General features: G+C 39.8%; 2 protein-coding genes across 9 annotated transcripts in view; one reads left to right on the forward strand and one right to left on the reverse strand.

The window, feature by feature from the left end:
• LOC309704384 (uncharacterized protein) overlaps positions 1-23,528 on the reverse strand; it is a 111,248-nt gene that overhangs the window by 55,126 nt on the left and 32,594 nt on the right. Inside the window, exon 7 of one of the 8 annotated variants that reach the window (XR_014276216.1) lies at positions 22,766-22,911. The exons of the other annotated variants lie outside the window; for them this stretch is intronic. The gene's annotated coding sequence lies outside the window, so the exon portion shown is untranslated. Of the gene's footprint in view, positions 1-22,765; positions 22,912-23,528 lie in introns of those variants that run through there. 8 annotated transcript variants of the gene reach the window in all.
• On the forward strand, positions 4,769-13,558 carry LOC309705319 (uncharacterized protein). The gene is made up of 4 exons (XM_082531064.1): positions 4,769-8,188; positions 8,298-8,579; positions 9,075-10,019; positions 11,482-13,558. The coding sequence occupies exons 1-4, from the start codon at positions 7,972-7,974 to the stop codon at positions 12,702-12,704; spliced, it is 2,667 nt and encodes an 888-aa protein (XP_082387190.1). The 5' UTR covers positions 4,769-7,971; the 3' UTR covers positions 12,705-13,558.

The following is a 23,528-nucleotide window of genomic DNA, read 5'->3' on the forward strand; positions in this document are numbered from 1 at the left end:
AGCGTTGTTAGCCCTCTTGTGCGCGCAGACTGCAACCCCCCCACTGTGCTTTGCCCTGATATCTGCAGTGTGAGGTTGGATCGCTCATTCTCATCCTCACACTGATGCCACTTATTTCGGTCTTTGTTTGACATAAAAGGGCATATTTGTCACTTTATTGCAACTATATTTGCACTCTTGAGCTCCTTCATTCACTGACTGATCATAAAGTTATTACTTGCGTTATGTATTCATCCGTTTGAACATAATTAATGAAGCCACATGTAATCACTAAAATTTGTATTTTGGGTACAATAAGAGAGTTTCAGATGGAATGCTGTTTTGTTTTGTTTAAATTTCACCAACTTGCTGATGCCCACGGTTGTGAGTGCGGCTTCTTGCTGTACATGGGTGGATGGTTGTAAATCACATCACAGATGCCAAAAACCTCTCAAACCAAGCCCCCTTGCCGGTGATGCTGTGCGCAACCTCGTGACGGAGTCAAGCATATTCAAAACACCCCCTCACCTCCCGTGTCAAACTCAAATGTCAGCCTATTTCATGTGTCACTTTTGGAGCAGTTGCCATCCCGACGAGCCATGGAGAAGTTCGTGTTTGTGTTATTTTACTTATTTGGTGTTCTGGTGTGTTTGGGCACCGGTCAGCACCATCGTGTTGAGCACGTGTTGGACCGTGGACACACCGGATTCAGTGGGAGAATAACGGTCAGGTGTACAGTTTACTGAGCACTGGGACTCAGTATCGTTTACCAGCACAGACACGGAGACGCGCTCAGCTTCTATTGAGAGCAAACAACCAAGTGAACCCTCCGGCTGCGTCCAGTAGACGAGACACACCGTCTGGGCCGGGAGCTTTCCGAGCATTCAGACTCTTAAACTGCTTCCTCGCATCTGCTTCATGAATATGAAGGGTTGTGGTGGGAGGAGGTGGTGTGAAATCCTCTTTTGTGTGGGGTGAGGAGGGGGGTGTTGTAAAAGTCCCCAAGAGCAATGATGAGAGAGTCCGGGAATGTCCGCTCCATGTGCAGTATCTGCTCCGCGAGTGCGCACTGAGCTGCCTGCGCATCCGCATCTGGCGGGATGTAAACAGCGGCCAAGATGAATGAAGCAAACTCCCGCGGAGAATAAAACGGTTTGCAGTGAATAAAAAGGTATTCCAGAGAGGAAGAGCAGTGCTGAGCAATCACTGTTACATCTGTGCACCAGCCACTATTAATGTAGAAGCAGACACGTCCACCTGTGGTCTTACCAGAGAGAGAGGCCTGCCGGTCCGCGCGCAGCAGATGAAAGCCCTCCAGCTTGAGCGCGCTGTCCGGGATGTCCTCACAGAGCCACGACTCCGTAAAACACAAGACACAGGAGGAGGCAACGTCTCTGTTCATGCTTCTCATCAGGGCCAGCTCGTCCATCTCATTCCTGAGTGAGCGTACGTTGGAAAGGAAGATCCCAGGAAGAGCAGTTCGCAGTCCGCGTCTCCTCAGACGCACGAGTGCGCCGGCTCGCTTTCCTCGCTTTCGGCGTCTCACTTTCCTGATCAGAGTCTGCAGTAAATCTGCCGCAGATGCGACAAATATTGGAAGTAAATCCACAGGTGTTGTAGTCCTGTAGTTAAGAAGCTCTTCTCTAGTGTAAGAATATCCAGAGGAGTGCCCAGACACAGAAGTTATGCACAAAAACAAAACAGAAGTAACGCACTGAAGCACCGGGGCATCCATACGCGGCGGCGCCATCTTGGAACAAGGGACTTGTCTTTGAAAGGTAGAGTGTTAATTACTAAAGCTGAAGGGATATCCCGATGAACATATGCTGCTCTCTCCTTACATCTGGATAAGAAAAGTAGTAAAGATATTGACCGTATGCTCTTTAATTTTATATGGAAAAACCGTACGCACTATATTAGAAAAACTGTTGTGATGAATAAGTACGAATCAGGTGGGCTTAACGTCTTAGACTTTTCTACTTTAAATAACACTTTCAAAATTAATTGGGCCAAACATTTTCTTAAAACCCTACCTCTATCTGGAACTTTATACCATACCACATTTTCTCTCGTTTTGGTGGCTTTACTTTTATTTGAAATTGTAATTACAATGTTGAGAAAGTCCCTGTAAAGCTTTCATCCTTCCATAAGCAGGTCCTCTTAGCGTGGACCCTCATTTATAAACACAACTTCTCACCTCACAAATACCTTATCTGGAACAACAGAGATATTTTATAGAAAAATAAATCACTTTTCCTGGAAACTTGGCTCCAAAATGGGATCCTATTGGTGGCTCAGCTGGTTAGTAAAGAGGGACAACTACTTACTTACAACGACTTTATTGCACTATATAATTTTCCAATCAGTGTTCCAGATATCAAGCGGAAGACAGTCTGGATGGTCCCCCATAAATATTTGATTGTAAATAAGGTGAAAGAAGTCTCTTTTAAAATTCGACATACATGTTATCCAGCCAGTCACTACATGGTCAAATTCAAAAGGGACATAAATACTAATTGTACTTTCTGTGGGGATCATCCAGAAACGGTGACACATCTTTTTTGGTACTGTTCTTTTACACAGAGATTCTGGAAGGAATTTAGCAGCTTTGTTATTGTCCATATTTTAAGGGAGTTTTCTTTACGATGGGAAAATGTTTTATTCTGTTTCTTTAAGTTCCCCAAGAAGTATGAGAAATGTTTTTTATGATAAATTTCTTAATACTTTTAGCTAAATTTTTTATCCATAAATGTAAGTTTACTAACAAAACACCATATTTCTGTCATTATTTTAAGGATGTGCACATGCACATACAATCAATATCAGACTGCACCAACAAAAAGGCTCTCACAACAATATATGTATGTGAATTTTTGCGTGTATTCTTATAATTGTTACCTTTTTCTTTCACCCTTGGCTTTTTGTGTTCATGTTCTGTTGTATACTTCATCTGTTCGTATGTTGTATACTCATTGTTTGTTAAATAAAGTTTTAAAAAAAAAAGACACGCTTTGTTTAGACCCCCAAAATCCTTTCCACGCCCACCCCCGTGACATCACGCTCCAAAGCCCTGTTACGTCACAGAACGTGGTGATGTCATAGTGACAGTCCTTTCATCCTTTGATGTTCAAGTCTATAAATAGAGGACAGCTGTCAAAGGGAATTCATTAAGCTATCGTTTTGTTGGAGTGATACAGCACATAAAAAAGCAGAAATGAGTTCGAAAGCTAACAAAGACAGAAATGTTAATTTCTCGAAAACAATGGTTAAAAAAAGTGAAAAAGAAACATATGCCAGACAGTTCGAGCAAAGACTGCAGCCAATGATCGACGAGGTTGAAAAGCTCAAAACTGAGCTTGACTACTTCAAAAACCTGCATACAGTCAATAAGAAACGGATCGAGGATCTAACAAAAGAAAACAATGAACTTTTGCAGAATAATAAGCTGCTGGGTTCGGTCTTGGATGACAGGACAAACATCGCAGACAGGTTGGACTCGATAAAAGATGACCACGAAGCTCTGGTAAAGTTCCGCGCAGAGACGGAGAAAACTCTGGCTGAGCTTAAAGAAAAACACGAGGACGAAGTCCAAGTCCTGCAAGGACTGCTGGAAACAGAGAAAGAAAAGGTGGCACGTCAGCAATTTCACAACAGCCAAGTTGTTGAATTATTATTGAAACGCCACAAAGAGGAAAAAAATAAGATGCAGCAGTTTTACCAGGAAAATACTAAAAAACTGGAAAACAAAGCAAATGCTGCAGACAGGAAGTTAGAAGAGGTGATCAACATGTATGACTCCAAAATAGAAAAGCTGCAGACGGCAGTAAAAAATAGTAGAGGTGTGACCGTCAATGCGGTTAAGGAACGCGAGGAAGAACGTCAATCCTCGCAGTGTTGGATTGACGGTGTTTTGTGGCATAATACACAGTTACAAGACGAAAATGAATTTATGGTTAAAAACATGAAAGAATTAACAGAGGAGAAAGGTCAAATGGGCAAAGTGATAGACGACCAAAAGGCCCAGAATATGGCGATCAAGCAGAAATGCCAGAGTAATATTAGAGCTCTGGCCTTGGAAAAGAAAATGAAGGCTATGCTTGAAGACGAAGTTGATTCTTTGAAAAAGAAAATTGAAGACGTCAAAAAGGCCCTAAGCACAGAGCAGGAAAACCACAGAAAGACAGCAGTGGACCGGCACAAAGTAAAAGCGGCACACAATCAGGCACTGGCTGAAAAGGTGGCGCTGGAAGAGAAACTGCGCTCCACAAAAAAGCAACGGGAAAGATTTATATCCAAAGTGAATTGGCTGGAGAAGAAAGAGCGCTACTTCCAAGAGGAATTGTGCCAGTGCGTTTTGTCCTTTGAAAAGGCATTTCCACATGCAGGTCACTTGAGAGGAAAAGAAAAGGTGGAATTTAGGGATATGTTCCACTACTTGAAAAAGAAATACGTAGACGGAGTGGAAGGCACCCCCTTTGTTGGAACAACGAAGGAGTTTCTTGAAAAACAGCTGAACTGTCTACGTACCAGATGCAAGGATCTAGATGCAGCTTTACTAGATAAAACACGGGAGCTGGAATCATTTAAAAAGCAGTACAATGATATGGTAAAGTCTTCCGAATACGCTTTATTCAAACAAAAACAGGAGCTCATTGGACCAGTGAACCAGATGATCAGAAAAGCTGGCAATGAAGAAAAAGAGATAGGTCATCTAAAATCTAGAGTGAAAGACGTTCAACTCCAGCTTAAATTAGAAAAACAGAAAGGACAAAAGCTCGCACCGTTGGTCCATAGAGGCGTGATGGGGAGATGTTATGGGGAGACTCCGACTCCGTCTCAGATCTTTCCACAGATTAAACCTCGTCCACCTCCAGTGCAAACTAAATTTATTCAAGTGGCTCCAAAACACCCTGGCAGACGAAGGCCTTCCCCAGAGTCTCCATCAACACCACCTTTCCTCAATTCTTATGATGTATTACCACCAATTGGAATAGGCCATTAGAAGTATACTTCATCTTGTCTCCCTCTATTCACAGAGCAGGAAAACCACAGAAAAGACAGCAGAATATGCATCTTCTTTTTGTTTTCATATTTTAATCTATATTTAATTGTTTTGTGGTTTGCAGTGTTTTGTGTTGTTTCACTTTAAATTTGTAAAAGGAAAAAGCTGAAAATTTAAATAGTTAAAAGTTGAAATGTGAATATTTGATTTTTGTATTATATGATTTATTTATTACATTTTATGTGAAGTGAATAAAAAGTATATTTACGGTTGCCCCTACAGACAAAGCACATACAAACTTCAAATCACGTATGAACTCTGAAGCACATACAAACTCCAAAACACGTAAAAACTCTGAAGCACGTAAAAACTCTGAAGCACGTAAAAACTCAAAACACGTACAAAAGACAACAGAAGTGCTCCAGGATGCTGGGCGCAGTGTTGAGCTTTTGTTACCTAGTGGCTACACAAGCCAGCAAGTACCAACGACCGGATTTGGTGTGTGGTAGTAACAGGTAAATGAACTTTTTTTTTTAATTATTTGGATATATATGAGTGCGTGTGTATAAATACACAAACAATACACACATGCTTTTAATTGTGTAATTTAAGTGATCTAGTAGCTCTGCTTTGGAAGTTCAGTTCATGCTAGAAATGTGTTTTGAAGTTTGTACGTGTTTTGTCTCTAGGGGCCACCGCATATATTTATATATAAACATATATGAATAAAACCACTTTTTTTTACGCTAGTAATTCCTTTTGTGCATAATTTTATATTATTGTTAATAATAAATTAATTAAAGCAACAAAACAACCCGAAGAGCCGGTTTGGAGCCGAAAGAGCCGGCTCTTTTTAGTGAGCCCAACCAAAAGAGCCGGATCTCTAAAAAGAGCCGGAAATCCCATCGCTATTAGGGTGGGTTAGGTTAGGGGAATGGAAATTCCTCCCTGCACAAGGAGGGCAGGAGTAGGTGCACGCTCCGCACCATGACCCTTCCCGAGACCCGCCATCCCATCTACCGTATCCGGCAATCCCCAGGTCCGAATTGAGGTAAGTACCGTCCTTTTCTTTTTCAGGTTCAGGTAAGTACCAAATTATGTTTAATTTTACCAAAGTTGTGTTTTATTTGTCCTGTTTTTTTAGGTTTCTAACTGTGTTTTAATAAAATTTGATTTCTCAATGAATTTAGTCTGTGTCATTTTTAATTCCAATTTTTAGGCTTTTAAACTGTTTTTATCCATAAATTATCCAATTTTTAGGTTATAAATTTATGATATTCCAATTTTTAGGCCAGTAAATCAATATGTAAATGAAAAAAACATCAAAAGAAACCCCCCCCCCCCCAAAAAATAACAAACTAAAACAACAAGCAAAAACACTTTTTAGCGCTGACGCATGGCTGTAGCTACATTTCGGCTGGGCTGTGCCTTCTTCAGGGTGTGCACATGCGTCGCTGGCCAAATTAAAATGAAGAAACTCTTCTCTGCCCCTCCTTTTATAGTGTGCTGTGTCTCCTCCCACTCTTGGGATTTCTGTTTTATTGGGGGTTTTTTTGTTCAGTATCTTTAATGTTTGTCCTGTGTTAGCTTAGGCTTTTTTTGTTTTTATTATTTTTCTGGCACCTCCTTCTGTAATGTCTTTTCCATTATCCATCCTTATTTTTCTATTGTTATGGCACCCCCTTCTTATTTGTCCTTTCCGTTAATTTTTTCGTGATTTTGTTCCTTTCCTGTGATTGTCCTATTCGTCCTGCTCTGTCCTTGTTATGAGATCCTCCGTGACCTTTTGTGCTATGTTGCGTTTTATTGTGTTGTCAAGTGGAATTTGTGCACACTTTCCCGAGGTTTCTTCCCATCATCTGGCACCTGGGAGTTTTTCCTTGTCTTCCTAGAGAGCCAGCTTGGCCTGGGTCAGGAGCTCTATCACAGCAAAACAACAAAAAAAAGACTTTTATGAAAGAACGACTTGAATTTTGTGTTATTTAAAAACACGTATTTAATTATTATTCAGTGTTGTGTGTGATAGCAAACTGCCAGCCTTAAACCTGAAAAAAACTCACGATTTTATAGAACTAGACAATGCATTTCCTGAAGAAAATTTCAATGTAATGATTATTTATTAATACGTTTTGTATTCAGTATTTAGTTTTATAAAGTAAATGCTGACCACACAAGTTTCCTTCTGGATTAATAAAGTTTTAAAAAATATCTGTAAAGTGTTATGAAATATAAAAATGTTTTTGTTGAGAATATGTCCACACAAAATAATTAAATAGGGCATTTTCTGTTATTTAACAGAGGTTTTCTGTTTTATAATTACACTGCAGTTTGGACGACGAGCTTCTGGAACGTTTTTAGGCATTTGTTCACATTTTGCAATTTAAGCCCCAAGAAACATAAAGATTTTATTATTTTATTCCAGCAGCACTCCATTATCATGTACACTGTAAAATCTAACATTGTGTTTAATTAAAAAAATGTAAGGATATACTAAACTCAATTTTTATCAGTTTGTTTAAATAAGTTACCAGTAGTTTTTATTCAAAAAGCTGATCAACCCAGTTTATTTGAGTTGTCTTGAATTGGAAAAACTAAGTAAGCTAGAAATTTTGCTTCTCAGTGCAGGCTTTTAAAAGATATGGTTTGAAAATGCCATGTCACTGCTATCCTCCTCACTTTGCACAGATCAGTCTGCATGTTCATGGCACCCACATTTTTTTATTGCATTAGTTTGAGCAAACCTGGGTTCAGATGGAGCAGCTTGAGCTCAAGAGATAATTTCTGTGATTTTTTGCGTGATACTCTGGCTTGGAAGTAAACTGTTTTTGTACCTTCTTTCAGTTTAGAACCAGGTTTTGAACTTGCTAGCTAGCCAGCTTGTTAGCCTAGCATTAGCCTAGCGTTGCTGCTGCTTCTCAGCTCATGTTACGTAGAAAATTAACCCCAAGTGAAAAAGATAAGCGCAAAATCACAGACAGACAGTACGCAAAATGCCTATGTCCTGTTGTGTTTACGGATGCTCCAGTAGGTCGACCAGAGAAACTGATAAACGGTATTTTAGGGTACCAAAAATAGCCCAACGAAGAGGAGAAAAATGGAAAATTCTAACCGAAAAACGTAGGAAAAAATGGATTTTAAATTTACGTTTACAGTTGGGAGGAGCAGAGTCTGCCAATGCCCGTGTCTGCAGCGACCACTTCGTCAGAGGTAATGTTATGTTTGCAAACGAACTTATTAGCATTAGGTTGTCGTTAAATTCTCGTTTACTTAGTGCTTTTAAGTTAGTAGTCTAATATTGACTTGATTGGGACTATAGGCTGCCCAAGTGCTTTGGATGACGACGAGTCGGAGGACTGGGCTCCGACGGTCAATCTCGGCTACGAACGAAAACCCAGATCGGAATCAGTTCTCAAACGAGAGAAAAGAATGAAGCTTAAGGCAGAACAGCATCGATGTGCAGAGGCGATTTTGGATATGCAACAGACGGCTGAGAGCCCGGATTTGAGCCTAGTGACAGTGGAGAACCCCGAACTGCAGCTTCCAGCTGAGAATCCACAACCAGAAGACTTCAGTGTGAATGAGACATTCACTTATCCAGGTAAGATATTGTGCTGAGATGTAAAACAAACAAGAATCATGTCAAAGAGAAAAAGATGCCATTATCTGTAATGATTATGGTCCAAGTTACATATTACATGTTTGTGATTTTTTTTAATCACAGAGTAAATCCATACCATTTTATTCAGAAAAAAAGAAAAAGTGGCACTTATTACCGTCAGGCACACACCACAGGTTTTTGTACACTGCTATGGTTCTTATATTGCCAGATTCCAGACAGTCTCCTTTCACAGATAAGTAAAGATATCCGTAATGTAAGGTTTCTGTGGTGAGAAACATATAAATATATTTTTTGTTTAGACGCAACATGTTTTTTTGTTGATTAAAAAAAATAATTACATTAAATTAACATAGTGAATTAAACACATTACACCAGATTCTAATAGCCCACTAAAAAAACTCCTACAGTGAAAATGAGTAAAAATTGAGGTTGCCTCTATTATGCTGATTATGCTCCCCCACTGTTATATTGCAGGCTGTGCGGATGCTGGATGCCAGACAGAGCTGACGATGGATGACATCGAGAAGATGGAGGATGTTTTGAGACAGAACACAGCAGAGCTGGTTGATCTTCGGAGCAAGGCTCTGGACACACAGTTCAGCCAGGAGGCTTTTGAAAAAAATGAAGACAAGACAAAGTTCTACACAGGGCTCCCCAACTTCTTAGTTTTAATTCAGATTTTTGAACTGTGCGAGCCCTATATCACCTCGGGACCTATGTCTTTGTTGTCCAAATTTGAACAATTCATACTAGTTTTGCTGAGGCTGAGACTAAATCTGCCCCTGAAAGATTTAGCTTTCAGGTTCAATATTTCTCTGTCCACTGCTTCTAGAGTTTGGCATAAAGTAATTGACATACTTCATAAAAGGTTAGAGTTCCTAATTGAGTGGCCAGAGCGACATGTTCTTCAAGCTACGATGCCACTGAGTTTCAGACAGGCATTTGGATGTAAAGTGGCTGTGATTGTTGATTGCTTTGAAGTCTTTATTGAGAGACCATCTAATCTTCTTGCACAAGCTCAAACTTGGTCCAACTACAAGCACCATCACACTGTAAAATTTTTGATTGGTGTTGCCCCCCAAGGCTACGTCACTTACATATCTTCTGCCTGGGGAGGGAGAGTTAGCGATAAGCAGATCACAATAGAGAGTGGCCTCCTAAATAACTTGTTACCTGGAGATATTGTCCTTGCAGATCGTGGGTTCAATATTGGCGATAATGTGGGGTTTTACTGTGCTTCACTACAGACACCGGCATTCACTAAAGGGAGAAAACAGCTGTCAGCCTATGAAGTGGCAGAGACAAGGAAAATAGCCAATTTGCGTATCCATGTTGAGCGAGTCATAGGTTTAGTCAGGAGGAAATATCAAATTCTGCAGAGCAGGGCTATGCCAATAGAGAACATGTCCACAAAGCCAGGTGAGACACATGCATTGATCGACAAGATTGGGGTAATTTGTTGTGCCTTATCAAATCTCTCCGAGTCTGTTGTCCCACTGGAGTAAGGGGGGTGGGTGGTAATCAATCAGTTAAAAAAAATTAAATGTCTTGTCACTGTCACGGCTCACAGAAGGGGGTGGAGAGGAAGAGTAGTGTCCAGTATCTGCTGCTTGGCTCTGGTGATAAGTAGAACAGGGTAGAGTAATAGTAGTACCTAAGTCCTGACTCCTGATTAGTCTGTAAATGTTTTCAAATGAAATATTTTTCTCCAACTGTCAAATTGTGCTGGCAGTTTGTACAGTATTATACTGTGAGATGGATTGCAATCTATTTTGTTTATTTGTTTAAAAGTCTAATCTTGTAAATAAACCACCAATGTATTATTATGCTGCCTCAATAGCATTTAATCATTGTGTAGTGTTACACAACACTTAAATGACACAATTAAATGTACAATAAAATTAAATGACAATTTGTGCTCTAATGCTACGTCAGAGCAAATACAATAGCCAGAACTCATGACTACCATCAGGTCATAACAATATTCAAAATGTCATTATGTTGTCGTCCTTTTATCACATTACACATGTATGTTTGTAACTTGCTGTCCCAGTATTTCTGGGAGTATACTGTTTCTAAAAAAACACTCAACTTTAGGAATCGCATCATCCCAAAACTCAAGGTCAGGCAAAATCCTTTCAACAAATATGTCATTGCGGTTCCACACAACAAAGTCACAGTACTCTGCATTTGCAATGTGAAGCTGTAAAAAAAGTTACGTTTTTACTGTAACACCACAAACATTTTTAACAAAATATCTTCATAACTTGAAATGCAAATAGAAATTTTTAATTTAAAAATGTATCCACAAGTTTTGCAAACAACAAAGTTACATGCAATCTTTTACCTAAAAATGCAGCAAAGGCTAAAACCGGTGTTTGTGAAACCACGTTAATGACACCGTGTACAACCATTGGAGATGTGAGCAGGACAGACAGATCAATTGATGGAAAAGTGTGGACTTTATACTAGTTTTTAAATTGTGTTGATAGGCCACGTAAAACCAGAGTTATGCTAAAAATATATGCAATGTTTGTTTTTCTTCCTGAATACTATCGCTGTTTATATTTACTGCAAAAAGAAACAGTAAAAACTGCGTTTTATAAGGAAAACGTTCAAAAGCCTGTGAGCAAAAATCAAACCATTGAAATGTGAGAGATTTGAGACATTTAGCGCAAAACTTGTGTAGTGTAGTCAATAGTTTTGTTGTGTGTGTCAGAACAATGAGGCGACTGTTGAATGTTACAGGTGTTACAGGAGTGATACATCTCCTGTTGTTCTCCTTTATCTCATAGTGGACAGAAATTCCTCAAGTCATGCACGGCTCAGCTGGCTGCAGTGTTCACGCACATCTTCAACCTTTCCCTCTCTCTGTCTGTAGTCCCAGCCTGCTTCAAAATGGCCACCATCGTCCCTGTACCCAAATCCTCCACCATCTCCTCATTGAACGACTGGCGACCTGTAGCCCTGACCCCCATCGTAAGCAAATGCTTCGAGAAGCTGGTCAGGGACTTCATCTGTTCTGCACTACCCGACTCACTGGACCCTCTACAGTTCGCATACCGCCACAACAGGTCCACTGATGATGCCATAGCCCTGACACTACATACTGCCCTGTCACACCTGGAGAAGAGAGACACGTATGTGAGAATGCAGTTTGTAGATTACAGCTCAGCATTCAATACCATCGTTCCCTCGAAGCTGGACAGGAAACTGCAGGATCTAGGACTGAGCAGCTCCCTCTGCAGCTGGATCCTTAGCTTCCTGTCTGACAGACGCCAAGTGGTCAGAATGGGCAGCATCACCTCATCCCCCATCACACTGAACACTGGTGCTCCACAGGGGTGTGTACTGAGCCTTCTCCTGTACTCACTCTACACCTACGACTGCACGGCCACTAACAACTCCAACATCATTGTGAAGTTTGCGGACGACACTACAGTGGTGGGTCTTATCACCAACAGTGATGAGACGGCTTACAGGGAGGAGGTCAGCGCCCTGACCCACTGGTGTCAAGACAACCATCTCACACTCAACGTCGCAAAGACAAAGGAGTTGATAGTGGACTTCTGGAGGTGCAGAGAAGTACACACCCCCATCACCATCAACAGCGCTGCTGTGGAGAGAGTGAGCAGCTTCCGGTTCCTTGGTGTACATCTGGCTGAGGATCTTACGTGGTCAGTACACACAAACAAAACAGTGAAGAAGGCGCAGCAGCGCCTCTTCTTTCTCAGGAGACTGAAAAGATTCGGCATGAGCCCCCGCATCCTCAGGACCTTCTATCACTGTGCCATTGAGAGCATCCTCACTGGATGCATCACCACCTGGTATGGCAACAGCACCGCCTACAACTGCAAAGCTCTCCAGCGAGTAGTGCGGTGCTCTGAACGGATAATTGGAGGTGAGCTTCCCTCCCTCCAAGACATCTACAGGAAGCAGTGCCTGAGGAAAGCGGGGAGGATCATCAAGGACTCCAGTCACCCCAGCCATAAACTGTTCAGACTGCTTCCATCAGGAAGGAGGTTCTGCAGCATCCGGTCCCGTACCAGCAGACTGAGAGACAGCTTCTTCCATCAGGCCATCAGACTGCTGAACACTTCATAGACACCTCAGCTTCACTACTGGAACTTTAACATTATGCACTCCATACTGTACAGTAACGCCACTGTTTTGCACATGTCTCAACTCTGTATATTTTTATATATTTTATTTATTGTTGACTCTATTTAATTTGTAAAATATGTGTACACACACACACACACACACACACACACACACACACACACACACACACACACGTAGAAAAATATTTAGTATACACATCCAGAAATGCATATACTATTATATATTGTACATATATTTATTAGTTTCAGATGTAGCCATTCTTGTATTTTGCTTGTTTACATTATTGTATTTTGCACAACTCTGTTGCTTGTGAAGCTCGCACACAAGAATTTCACTCACATGTGCTGTACCAATGTACCTGCACATGTGATGTGACAATAAAAGTGATTTGATTTGATTTTGATTTGAAATTATTTTTGGAGTGGCACAAATAATTTGTGTGGCATCAAATTTGATGCAGAACAGCTGATTGTTCTGTAAATAGTTTGAAATGTTTATTTAAAAAAACGCCTTGGCTGCATTTTAAGTAAACAGCTGCAAAAAACTTTGTTTGCATAGATCAGTTACTTTTTTGAAGACGTAATTATATAATTAATTGCCCAACATTGGTCATTATATACTGTATTTTGCAGACAGAGAGTTACAGGACTCTCTCCCAGACCACAGACTCATACTCATAATACAAGTCAGAGCTTTTTTTTTTTTTTTTTTTTTTTAAAAAAGAAAGTTGCGTTTTCAAAATTGGAGTTCAAGTTATTTTTACTTCCAATAGTGTTAACATACTACACAGGTCATGAACAAGATTTTTTTTTGAATTTTTGTTGTAAGTGGGCTAAAGGAGTTAATTAAAAAAAAGTCTAACATAAATTTAAATGTTGTAATTTGATTATTTTAATAAACCATGTAACTTGGATGGATTCAATGCTGACGTGACCACAGTGCACACGCCTGCTGTTGCTCACAGTGGTCCAAGGGACCGCTCAGAGAGTTTGTGTGTTCGCTCAGACACATGAAAAATTAGAGGGAACATTGGACCCAAGCTTCGCCCCCACAACAGGGTCCTCAACCGTCCTGGAAGAAAGTCTAGTGTGGTATTCTACTGATCAACTGAGCATGCCACCTTTCCCAGTTTGTGTCCATAAACCTCTTTGTGTGCTCCCCTGTTGATCTTCTCTCATTCCTACACTGCTCTTTTGATGGTCATGTGATCTGTACACCTAAATACAGCCCAGTTATTGTTGTTGTTCACACCTGACGCCTGGGCTCATAAGTTGTCCTCAATATCTTGCATTTCCATCCCCCGTTTCTGACTCCCTGCCATCTGTCTTCTCCTTGATATTCTTCTATAATGAAACCTGCAATCATTGCAATCACCAATGAGTCAGCTGAATGGCTAGCTTATCACTTTAACTGAAACACTGTTCAGTCTCAACTTTGCAGTTACTATTTTCATCATTTATGTTACAAGCATTTGTAAGTGCAATTTGTTTGGAGGCACAATCGTCTGATTTTTGTGTGTGACAACATTTCTGCATCTCAAGAACGGTTTAGTTTGGACTACTTGCACAATTTTGCGCTTTAAACTGACCTGCAGTTTGGTTTGGCTAAAAACTTCAGAGCAGACATTTGCCCAAATTTCTGGGCGCTTTCTTGGGTCAGCACAGCTTCTCAGTTTAATATATGAAGTGCCAGATCTTTTTGCATGTCCACTTAATTTCAGAATTTAAGAAACAATCCATGTGACTGAGGCCTGGTATCAGCTTGGCATCCTTTCATCTCTCTAGCCTTTTAGTTAATTATGCCTTACTAAAAACATGTAAAACAGAGAGCACAATCTGTGATTAGGTATTGAAACAGCTGTTTACTCCCCAGATGTTTGTGTCCTCAAAGAAATTCCATTTTGATTTATGTGAATGTATTGTGCAGGTACTTTCTCTGCTTCGCCCTCATTGCTTGCTTTATCTGAGAACATAATCTGCCTTCTTTTAGCTTGGGGTAGGCCTCAGTTTATGTTTTAAATTAAAACGCTTGAAGACAAAGTGAACTCTGGACAAGCGTGCGACCTAACTGAAGTCCAGGTGGGCTTGTTGATAATCACATTTTCACACTCATCTCGGGGCAGACCTGTGGTGTTCTGGTGCCAACCTGTCCCCTCCGTTTTTTGAGTGCCCCCCCCCCACATATAAAAAGAGACGGTTTATTTTATAATATTTTAGACAACAGCATATAAAACACCATTTGCTTGCACTTGTGTGTGTGTGTGTGTGTAAAAACTGAGATGTTCAGAGGTCTTGCTTCATGGTATCGAGCAGCTCACACAAAACAGGGTCTTTGTATTTTAATGTAGGTGCTGATGTAAACCACAATTTTCAGCAAACATCTATCAGGTCATTGCACTTTTCTTTATTTTTAAAGCTTAAGTATGCGTACATGGGATATATTAAAAACTGACAAGCTGTTTGAACATATGATGTGAAATCACTTAATTAACCTGCTGGATTTGCTAAAAGTTAAAATATTTATACTACTTTGGCTAATGGGTTTTGCACATTACTCTTAGCTTAGTAAGTGGCTATTAGTGAGGGTCATGATAATCAATTCAATTGCGTAATGGGCTGACTAAGTATTTCCAGACTAAGAGAAAAAGTCAGTGAACATATCCGTTGGTTTAGGTGTAGGCTTAATCCATTTCTGAGAAAACTGAAGAGCATAAGTGACGTTCTTACTTCGATTCGTCCAAATTCATGTGAGTTCCAGTCTGTTCAGCCTGTTTCTGTGTAGCACCAAGCAGTAGACCTAAACCTGGATGTGCTTCTGGGTTCTGCCTCTAATGAAAACAGACGAGTGTAAAATGCAACCATTGTTTGTAGTTTGCTGCCACCTACTGAGTGAAAAAAGAACTGAAGCTGTAAAAAGCAAACACGTTACAATAAAGTTGCTCCTAAATTCCTAATGATAGGCTTTATTTTGTTTCAGTTTCAGCTCACCATTCAGCTCATCAGACTGTTTTCCCTTTACATTTTGATATAATAATGATGGATTGCATTTATATAGCACTTTTCTAGGCACCCAAAGTGCTTTACAATTCCACTATTCATTCACTCTCATATTCACACACTGGTGGAGGCATCCCCAGAGCCACGGTCGCCCCATAATAGCTTTTTTGTACTACTGATACACATATTGTTAATTAATTACTGCCTTTTTCTTCCATTAGAGTAATATTTTCTTGAGCTGTGTAACTGGATTTGTTCAAATATTGTCCTTCAAGAGAAGGACATTTGCTCTCAACTCTTTCCTTGTTGAAATGTTATTCCAAGGAAGTGAGTTTCCTACAGGGTATGGAGGGTTAGTATGTGTTAATGATTTCAGTGTCATGCAGGGGAAAGTAGCATTCAGTGGAAGCTTCTCGGTGATTGTTTTAAATCCAAATGTGACCCTTATTTGTGGCGCATGTTAGCATACAGTCAGCTCAGGAGTTAGTATCAGTCATGTGGTTGTAAAATGAGTAAAAACAACCTCAGATTATCACATATTGACTACATCTATGTTTATGTAGCAAAAGTTGAGTCAAAATGCAGAAGCAGTATGTGAAAAACTATACTGTTACTGTTTCCATGGGAATTAAAAGGGTAAGAAGCAGTCATTTGCTGCTAATAATTTAATGCAAATGCTCTAGATTGACTTGTTGCACACTCTGTGCATCTGTCTTTAATAAAGAAGTGGAACAGCCTGACTCCTCGTTTCTCTCAGATGAGTGACATGAGGGGGTGGAGCTTCATTCAGCTTCCACTTATTTCACTCAGGTGTGCCCACATCCTCATTTTAGGTTTGACAGTGGCTGTATCCCAATTCAGGGTCTGCACTCTGCAGCCTTAAAGTACGCAGCCTTAACGGTCCACAAGGGCCGCGTACTCAAAGACCGCTAAGGCCAGAAGTGCGAGGCCTGTGAAATGGGACGGTCCAGCCTCTGTCGCGCTGCCCAGGTTGCCCAGCAACCATGATATGAACTGCTGGAAACGTTTCAAACAGCTTTGTTTGACAGAAATGAAGGAGAAAATCTTTTGTTCATTTGTTTGTTTGTGTCAACATGAGCTTTGCGTGATTTGATAAGTATCTGAGGCTGAGACCAGAGGACTGTAAAACATGATTGTTGGGCTTCATGGTTGTACTGAACAGTCATTTTAGGATTAGTTAGTAAATAACAATTAGCTAATGTTGTTCATGAGACTAAAGTCATCTCACTTTGGTAATGTAAATATAATATGGCCAATATTAAAGTTAGTATTATATTAATCAATATTAGTTATTACAGCTTCAGTAAAGATTCAAGTTGCAGTTATTTATATTTCCTATCACCTTAAATCTTCACTCAAAGACAAGTATCTCTCACAGTTTATATATACACACACATGTATTATATATAAGAGACAAATATTGTTCTTTTAACATGTTGGCTCAATGCTTACATTAATGTGTAAAAAGAAAATGTACGAGCTGTGATAACTGTTTCTGATAGAATGAAGAGTAGACTGATATATTAAATATTCCTTTATTGGGTGAGAAAATCAGACCATGTCATAACTGCTTTAAGTCACACAGAATAGATATCAGAGCCTTAAACAGGCTGACTTCTGCTAAATGGGTCTAACTGGGCAGAAAGTATACAAACACATAATATCCTTATAGAATATGATGTAACACTATAGATCAACTTACCTCAGAATATATAAAGCATATAAACAATTACAGTAATGTGATGCAACAAACACAGCAGTGCTACTAATCCAAAATACTCAAAGCTTCATAGAACTGAAACAAACATTTATTTTTAGGTCCATTCTGCTGCTGATACATACTTTATGTTTCTGAATATTAAACTTGTTGCTGCCTTTCATAGTGTGTAACTTGAAGGCCCTGAGTACTTTCTCCCACACTGAAAACACTGGGATGATAACATTATTTGAACATTACCTAATAAGACTGATTCAGGACAGACAATTAGTTATTTTAAACTTTTCTAGCAGTCCTTCACAAACAGGGAACAGTCTGTCTATTCTCTCCATCTGTCAGCTGCTGCTGGCTCTTCCTCCTCTGCTTCCTCACACACTGCTGAGTTTGTCCTGATGGATCATCAGGGGTGCAAAGCCTCACAGATGATGTGCAGCAGTGGGTCCCTCAGTCTGTCTGCAGTTGTCACACATGGAAATCAAATGTGTGAGAAGCTGCAGGATTCAAACACAAGTGTAACTTATAAATACATGTTCATACTTTTATTACACAATCAGAAAGAAAGACAAAGAGAGAGAGTGCAGGACAGACAGACAGGTGACAGTCTCAGGTGTATACACTGCTACAAACAGCACAAGAGAAGGAGGATTTGGTGTTTGTGTTATTACAAGTGCTAAACAAGAAGAGTTCCCAGATGATTCAGTGGACACATGTGTGACTCCTGTGATTAAAGCATCTTTCTTTCAGCTTAACGAGTGAACCGCCAGCTCGTTCAAAGACACGTTAAAGTCTGTTTGGTTCGACATCACCGAACAGAGGCAGCAATATAACATAGCTAAAGTTAACAGTGCAGTGAATCCTGCTTGTGCCGTGATATTCAGGACTGCAAACCGAACAGCATCACTGACTTTCAGCTTGTTGTGTTTGTGGATATATGACTGACTTTAATTATCCATAAAAACATCAAATTCTCTGTAAGACTAAGGTTGACTATTGAGCGGAGTATATTTGAAAGCTTCAGCCGTCTGCTGTTTTTTCTGGCAAAATTATCCACACCCACCGCCATGCTATGAAGTCTGGGATATGTTGGGCCATGAAGGATACACATACCCATCCTTAAAATTCAGGGAAATGAAGGATGCATTTGAGGGCCGCATTTCGAGCCGCCTTCGAATTGGGACAGCCTTTGTCGCGTCGCTGTGACGTAATTGGCCTTAAAATGAATTTGAATTAATGATGGTGCCTTGTATGTGGGGCTGTCCAAATTCATGGGCTGCATCCTCCTGAGGCCGCATTTGTAGGCCTACAATCACTTGACCCATCCTTCAAATTCGGGGAAAAGGAGGACGCATTTGTAGACTGCATTTGGAGGAGTCTACGAATTTGGACAGTCTTTGTCGCGTCGCTGTAACGTAATAGGCCTACAAGCCGGGAGCGAGCTGGAAAAAAGCACACGCATTTTTGAGAAGGAGGCGGCTGCTCAGCCCCGGCTGTGTAGTCCAGAAAGGTCAAGTCAAGTCAGAAAAACTGGTCTGTTGAGTGCAATTACCAAAGTCACCTTGAATTTGGTTTTTATTAAACCTTTATTCATCCAGGTAAAAAAAATCTCATTAAAAATCTAATTCCCAAGAGAGATCTGGCATCGTGGCAACAAAAGTCAAAATACACATACGACATAAGGATAAGGTTGCTACTTTTATTATCGAGATTACGGTAAGGGTGCTGAGTAGCTGAATAAGAAGTCTGTGCTGCAATTTTGAAACTGTTAATTTATTTGCAAAAGTTTCATTCTGCTACTTAATTCAATACAGGTTTTTATAATAAATTATTATGCATACATTATAAATCATAACTGTAGTTGCAATTCCTTTACTTTTGAAAGATCAAACGTCCCACAACTTAAAGTCCACAAGCCACTGCTGCATTGAGGTAATATTTCGTACGCAGGCAAAAGAAGTCCATTGTCCAAACATTTTAGTTGAGAGTTTTGGTTTATTTATCCATCTTGGCAAGCAATAACAAGATCCTTCCTGCTGCTTCTCCTGCTCTGGTAAAAAACCACAGGCCCACCCCAATGCATGCTGGTCCTATACCAGTCTCTTTATTCATAGAAACAAAATGGCCCTACAGCTCTTACTAATTTAACAAAATAACAACAAACAAAACAAATCATTTAACCCTTGTGTGGTGTTCATATCTTTATTACTCAGCCAGTGTTCATGGGTCTGGTGGACCCGCTAGAGTTTTGGCTTTCCAAATTAACACTATCAAACAATTTTATGTTAAATTACTCAACAGATGTTTACTTCATCCCAATTACAAGCCATATGAACAGCAAACATGGTTAATTTTTTCCCTTTACCTTTGTTAGATCACATTTATGAATTAATGTGCTTCTCTTTTTTCTTTCTTTCTTTTTTTTATAAAATGTTATAAAAAGCCCCTCTCTCTTCCAAAATCAATTGGATGGCCCTCGCCATCTTTTGCCATCTTGTTCAGTTGTGATAAAGAACCACACTGGCAAAGTCTTATTTATAATATTTATGCCCCTAATTTGCCAGTGTGGGACAGGGTATGAGAGAATAAAATTTGGATCCCTCAAGAAAGAGGGTAAAATGTGTGAGGTGTAAGAGCAGACGGTGTTGATAGTTGAATTTTCAACAATGTTGCAACTTTGTGCGGGAGCAGGAGGGGAAGAAAACACTATCAGCAGCACCAGAAAGGAGGAAGACAGAGTGTGGGAACACAGGACCTGCACTTTCAACACTTTTATTAGACCTGGGTCCAGTGGACCCGAACACCTTGTATGTAATGTAAATGTGTGGGGGGAGGTACAGTATGAGGCCATTGAAAATTAGTTCGGATTTATGTTCTTCACAGAAAATAAGCCAAAGCCAATGAATTTCAGGTTGAAAAAATAATTAATTGTTTAATTTTTCTTTTGAAAAAAACTGAAAACGGGTCTCACAGACCCGAACACCATACAAGGGTTAAAACAAAATATTAACCGACAAATAAACCCCAAAATATAAGTAAACTAACAACAAACTTTAACTAATTTCAAAAAAAATAAAGAAAGAACAAATAGCTCCAACAATAACAAAAATGTAATGAGTCATAAATCATGTAATACGTAAATCCTTAAGAGCTGACAACAAATCTGTAAAGAAATTCCATTTTGACTTTCATTCTATCGACAATTACTATTGATTGATTTTCATTACAAAAAAGATTTAATAGGTTCCTTTAAATAATAATAATAATAATAATAATAAAGAAGGAAAGAAGTCAAAAGTTATCTCGATGAATTATCAGATGAGTGCGTCATAAACTTTAACTCACCAAACTAGCAGCATAAATTATGAAACCAGATAAGGTTTTATCAAACTTAATTTAAATCTCTTCTTTCAGCCAATTGGAAACTGTCAATCACATGCTAGCTTTCTAAATTGCCACTCAGCCACCAAAACAAAAATGTTGTAAAAGGGCAGGGAGATGCAGAACTCAAGAGAAAAACTTTATCGCTCTGTTTCTTTTGAAGCTGATATAAAATTGTATCAAAAACTCACACAGACGCAAAAGATTTGGACGTTTTTGGAATTCTAGCAAGTGTGAAATGACTTGCTATTGTTGGGATTTCTGGTTTATATATTGGGGATTTTACCTTGCAATATAAGTCCTTTCATACAACACAATAAAACACAACAGAAATCAGAAGGTTTTTGTGATTTGGATTTTTATTTATTTATTCATTTTTTCTCTTCTTTTTTGGTCAGGTTAGTACGGTGGCCCTCAGAGGCCAAACGGACTGCAACTTTAGAAAACACCAGCGATAAGAAAAATGCTGTTTTGTTTTTCCTATTTCCGTTGTGTTTTGTGTGCTTTTGCAGCATTTTTCTTACTGCTGGTGTCCGTTTGGCCTCTCAGGGCCACCGTAGGGTTAGAGATTTTGATTAATTTCATTGAAGTATACTTTAGTTTTATTGTTTTACTTTGATGCTATAATAGATGTTTAGAAAATTCAGTTATATTTAAGATTATATAGCATCATGGCAAAACAACAGTCTCCTCAAGCTGCTTTATACTGTAAGGTGAAAACACTACAGAAAAAGCCAGAAAACCCCAACAATCCAAAGATCCCCTTTGAGCAAGCACTGGGCGACAGTGGGGAGGAAAAACTCCCTTTAGGAAGAAACCTCCAGCAGAACCAGGCTCAAGAAGGGGCGGCCATCTGCTGCGACCGGTTGGGGGTGATGGAAAGAGAATAGAGGGAGACAAGATGAAGTATACTTCTAATGGCCTATTCCAATTGGCGGTAATACATCATAAGAATTGAGGAAAGGTGGTGTTGATGGAGACTCTGGGGAAGGCCTTCGTCTGCCAGGGTGTTTTGGAGCCACTTGAATAAATTTAGTTTGCACTGGAGGTGGACGAGGTTTAATCTGTGGAAAGATCTGAGACGGAGTCGGAGTCTCCCCATAACATCTCCCCATCACGCCTCTATGGACCAACGGTGCGAGCTTTTGTCCTTTCTGTTTTTCTAATTTAAGCTGGAGTTGAACGTCTTTCACTCTAGATTTTAGATGACCTATCTCTTTTTCTTCATTGCCAGCTTTTCTGATCATCTGGTTCACTGGTCCAATGAGCTCCTGTTTTTGTTTGAATAAAGCGTATTCGGAAGACTTTACCATATCATTGTACTGCTTTTTAAATGATTCCAGCTCCCGTGTTTTATCTAGTAAAGCTGCATCTAGATCCTTGCATCTGGTACGTAGACAGTTCAGCTGTTTTTCAAGAAACAGCTGAACTGTTCCAACAAAGGGGATGCCTTCCACACCGTCTACGTATTTCTTTTTCAAGTTGTGGAATATATCCCTAAATTCCACCTTTTCTTTTTCTCTGAAGTGACCTGCATGTGGAAATGCCTTTTCAAAGGACAAAACGCACTGGTACAATTCCTCTTGGAAGTGGCGCTTTTTCTTTTCCAGGCAATTCGTTTTTTGTGTGAATATTTCTGTTTGCTTTTTTGTGGCGCGCAGTTGCTCTTCCAGTGAGATCTTTTCAGCCAGTGCCTGATTGTGTGCCGTTTTTACTTTATACCTGTCCACTGCTGTCTTTCTGTGGTTTTCCTGCTCTGTGCTTAGGGCCTTTTTTAGGTCTTCATTTTTCTTTTTCAAAGAATCAACTTCATCTTCGACCATAGCCTTCATTTTCTTTTCAAAGGCCAGAGCCCTAATATTTCTCTGACATTTCTGTTTGATCTCCATATTCTGGGCCTTTTGGTTGTCTATTACTTTGCCCATTTGATCTTTCTCGTCTGTTAATTCTTTCACGGTTTTATCCATCAATTCATTTTCGTCCTGTAACTTTGTATTACGTGTCAGAAGACCCTCAATCCAACACTGCGAGGATTGATGTTGTTCCTCGCGTTCTTTAACCGCATTGACGGCCACACCTCTACTATTTTTTACTGTTCTCTCAAGCTTTTCTATTTTGGAATCATACATTTCCATGACCTCTTCTAACTTTCTGTCTGCAGCATTGGCTTTGTCTTCGAGTTTTTTTTAGTATTTTCCTCGTAAAATTGCTGCATCTTATTTTTTTCCTCTTTGTGGCGTTTCAATAATAATTCAACAACTTGGCTGTTGTGAAATTCCTGACGTACCACCTTTTCTTTTGCTGTTTCCAGCAGTCCTTGCAGGACTTCGACTTCGTCCTCATCATCTGTGATTAGGTATTGAAACAGCTGTTTACTCCCCAGATGTTTGTGTCCTCAAAGAAATTCCATTTTGATTTATGTGAATGTATTGTGCAGGTACTTTCTCTGCTTCACCCTCATTGCTTGCTTTATCTGAGAACATAATCTGCCTTCTTTTAGCTTGGGGTAGGCCAACCCCACGACTCTCCACTGCTTCCACAAAGTAACCTCCGATAACCTTTGGGTCACTGTTAGTGTGTGCGGCCCGCAGCCAAATGATGTTGCGTGAGAAACCGTCGATGCATCCATTAATACATATCCCATATGGCTTTAGTTTGTCATAAGAGTCTATGTGCCACACAAAGTTAGGCCCC

Source organism: Aulonocara stuartgranti, assembly GCF_965226115.1.
Source record: "Aulonocara stuartgranti genome assembly, chromosome: 4".
NCBI classification, from domain to species: domain Eukaryota; kingdom Metazoa; phylum Chordata; class Actinopteri; order Cichliformes; family Cichlidae; genus Aulonocara; species Aulonocara stuartgranti.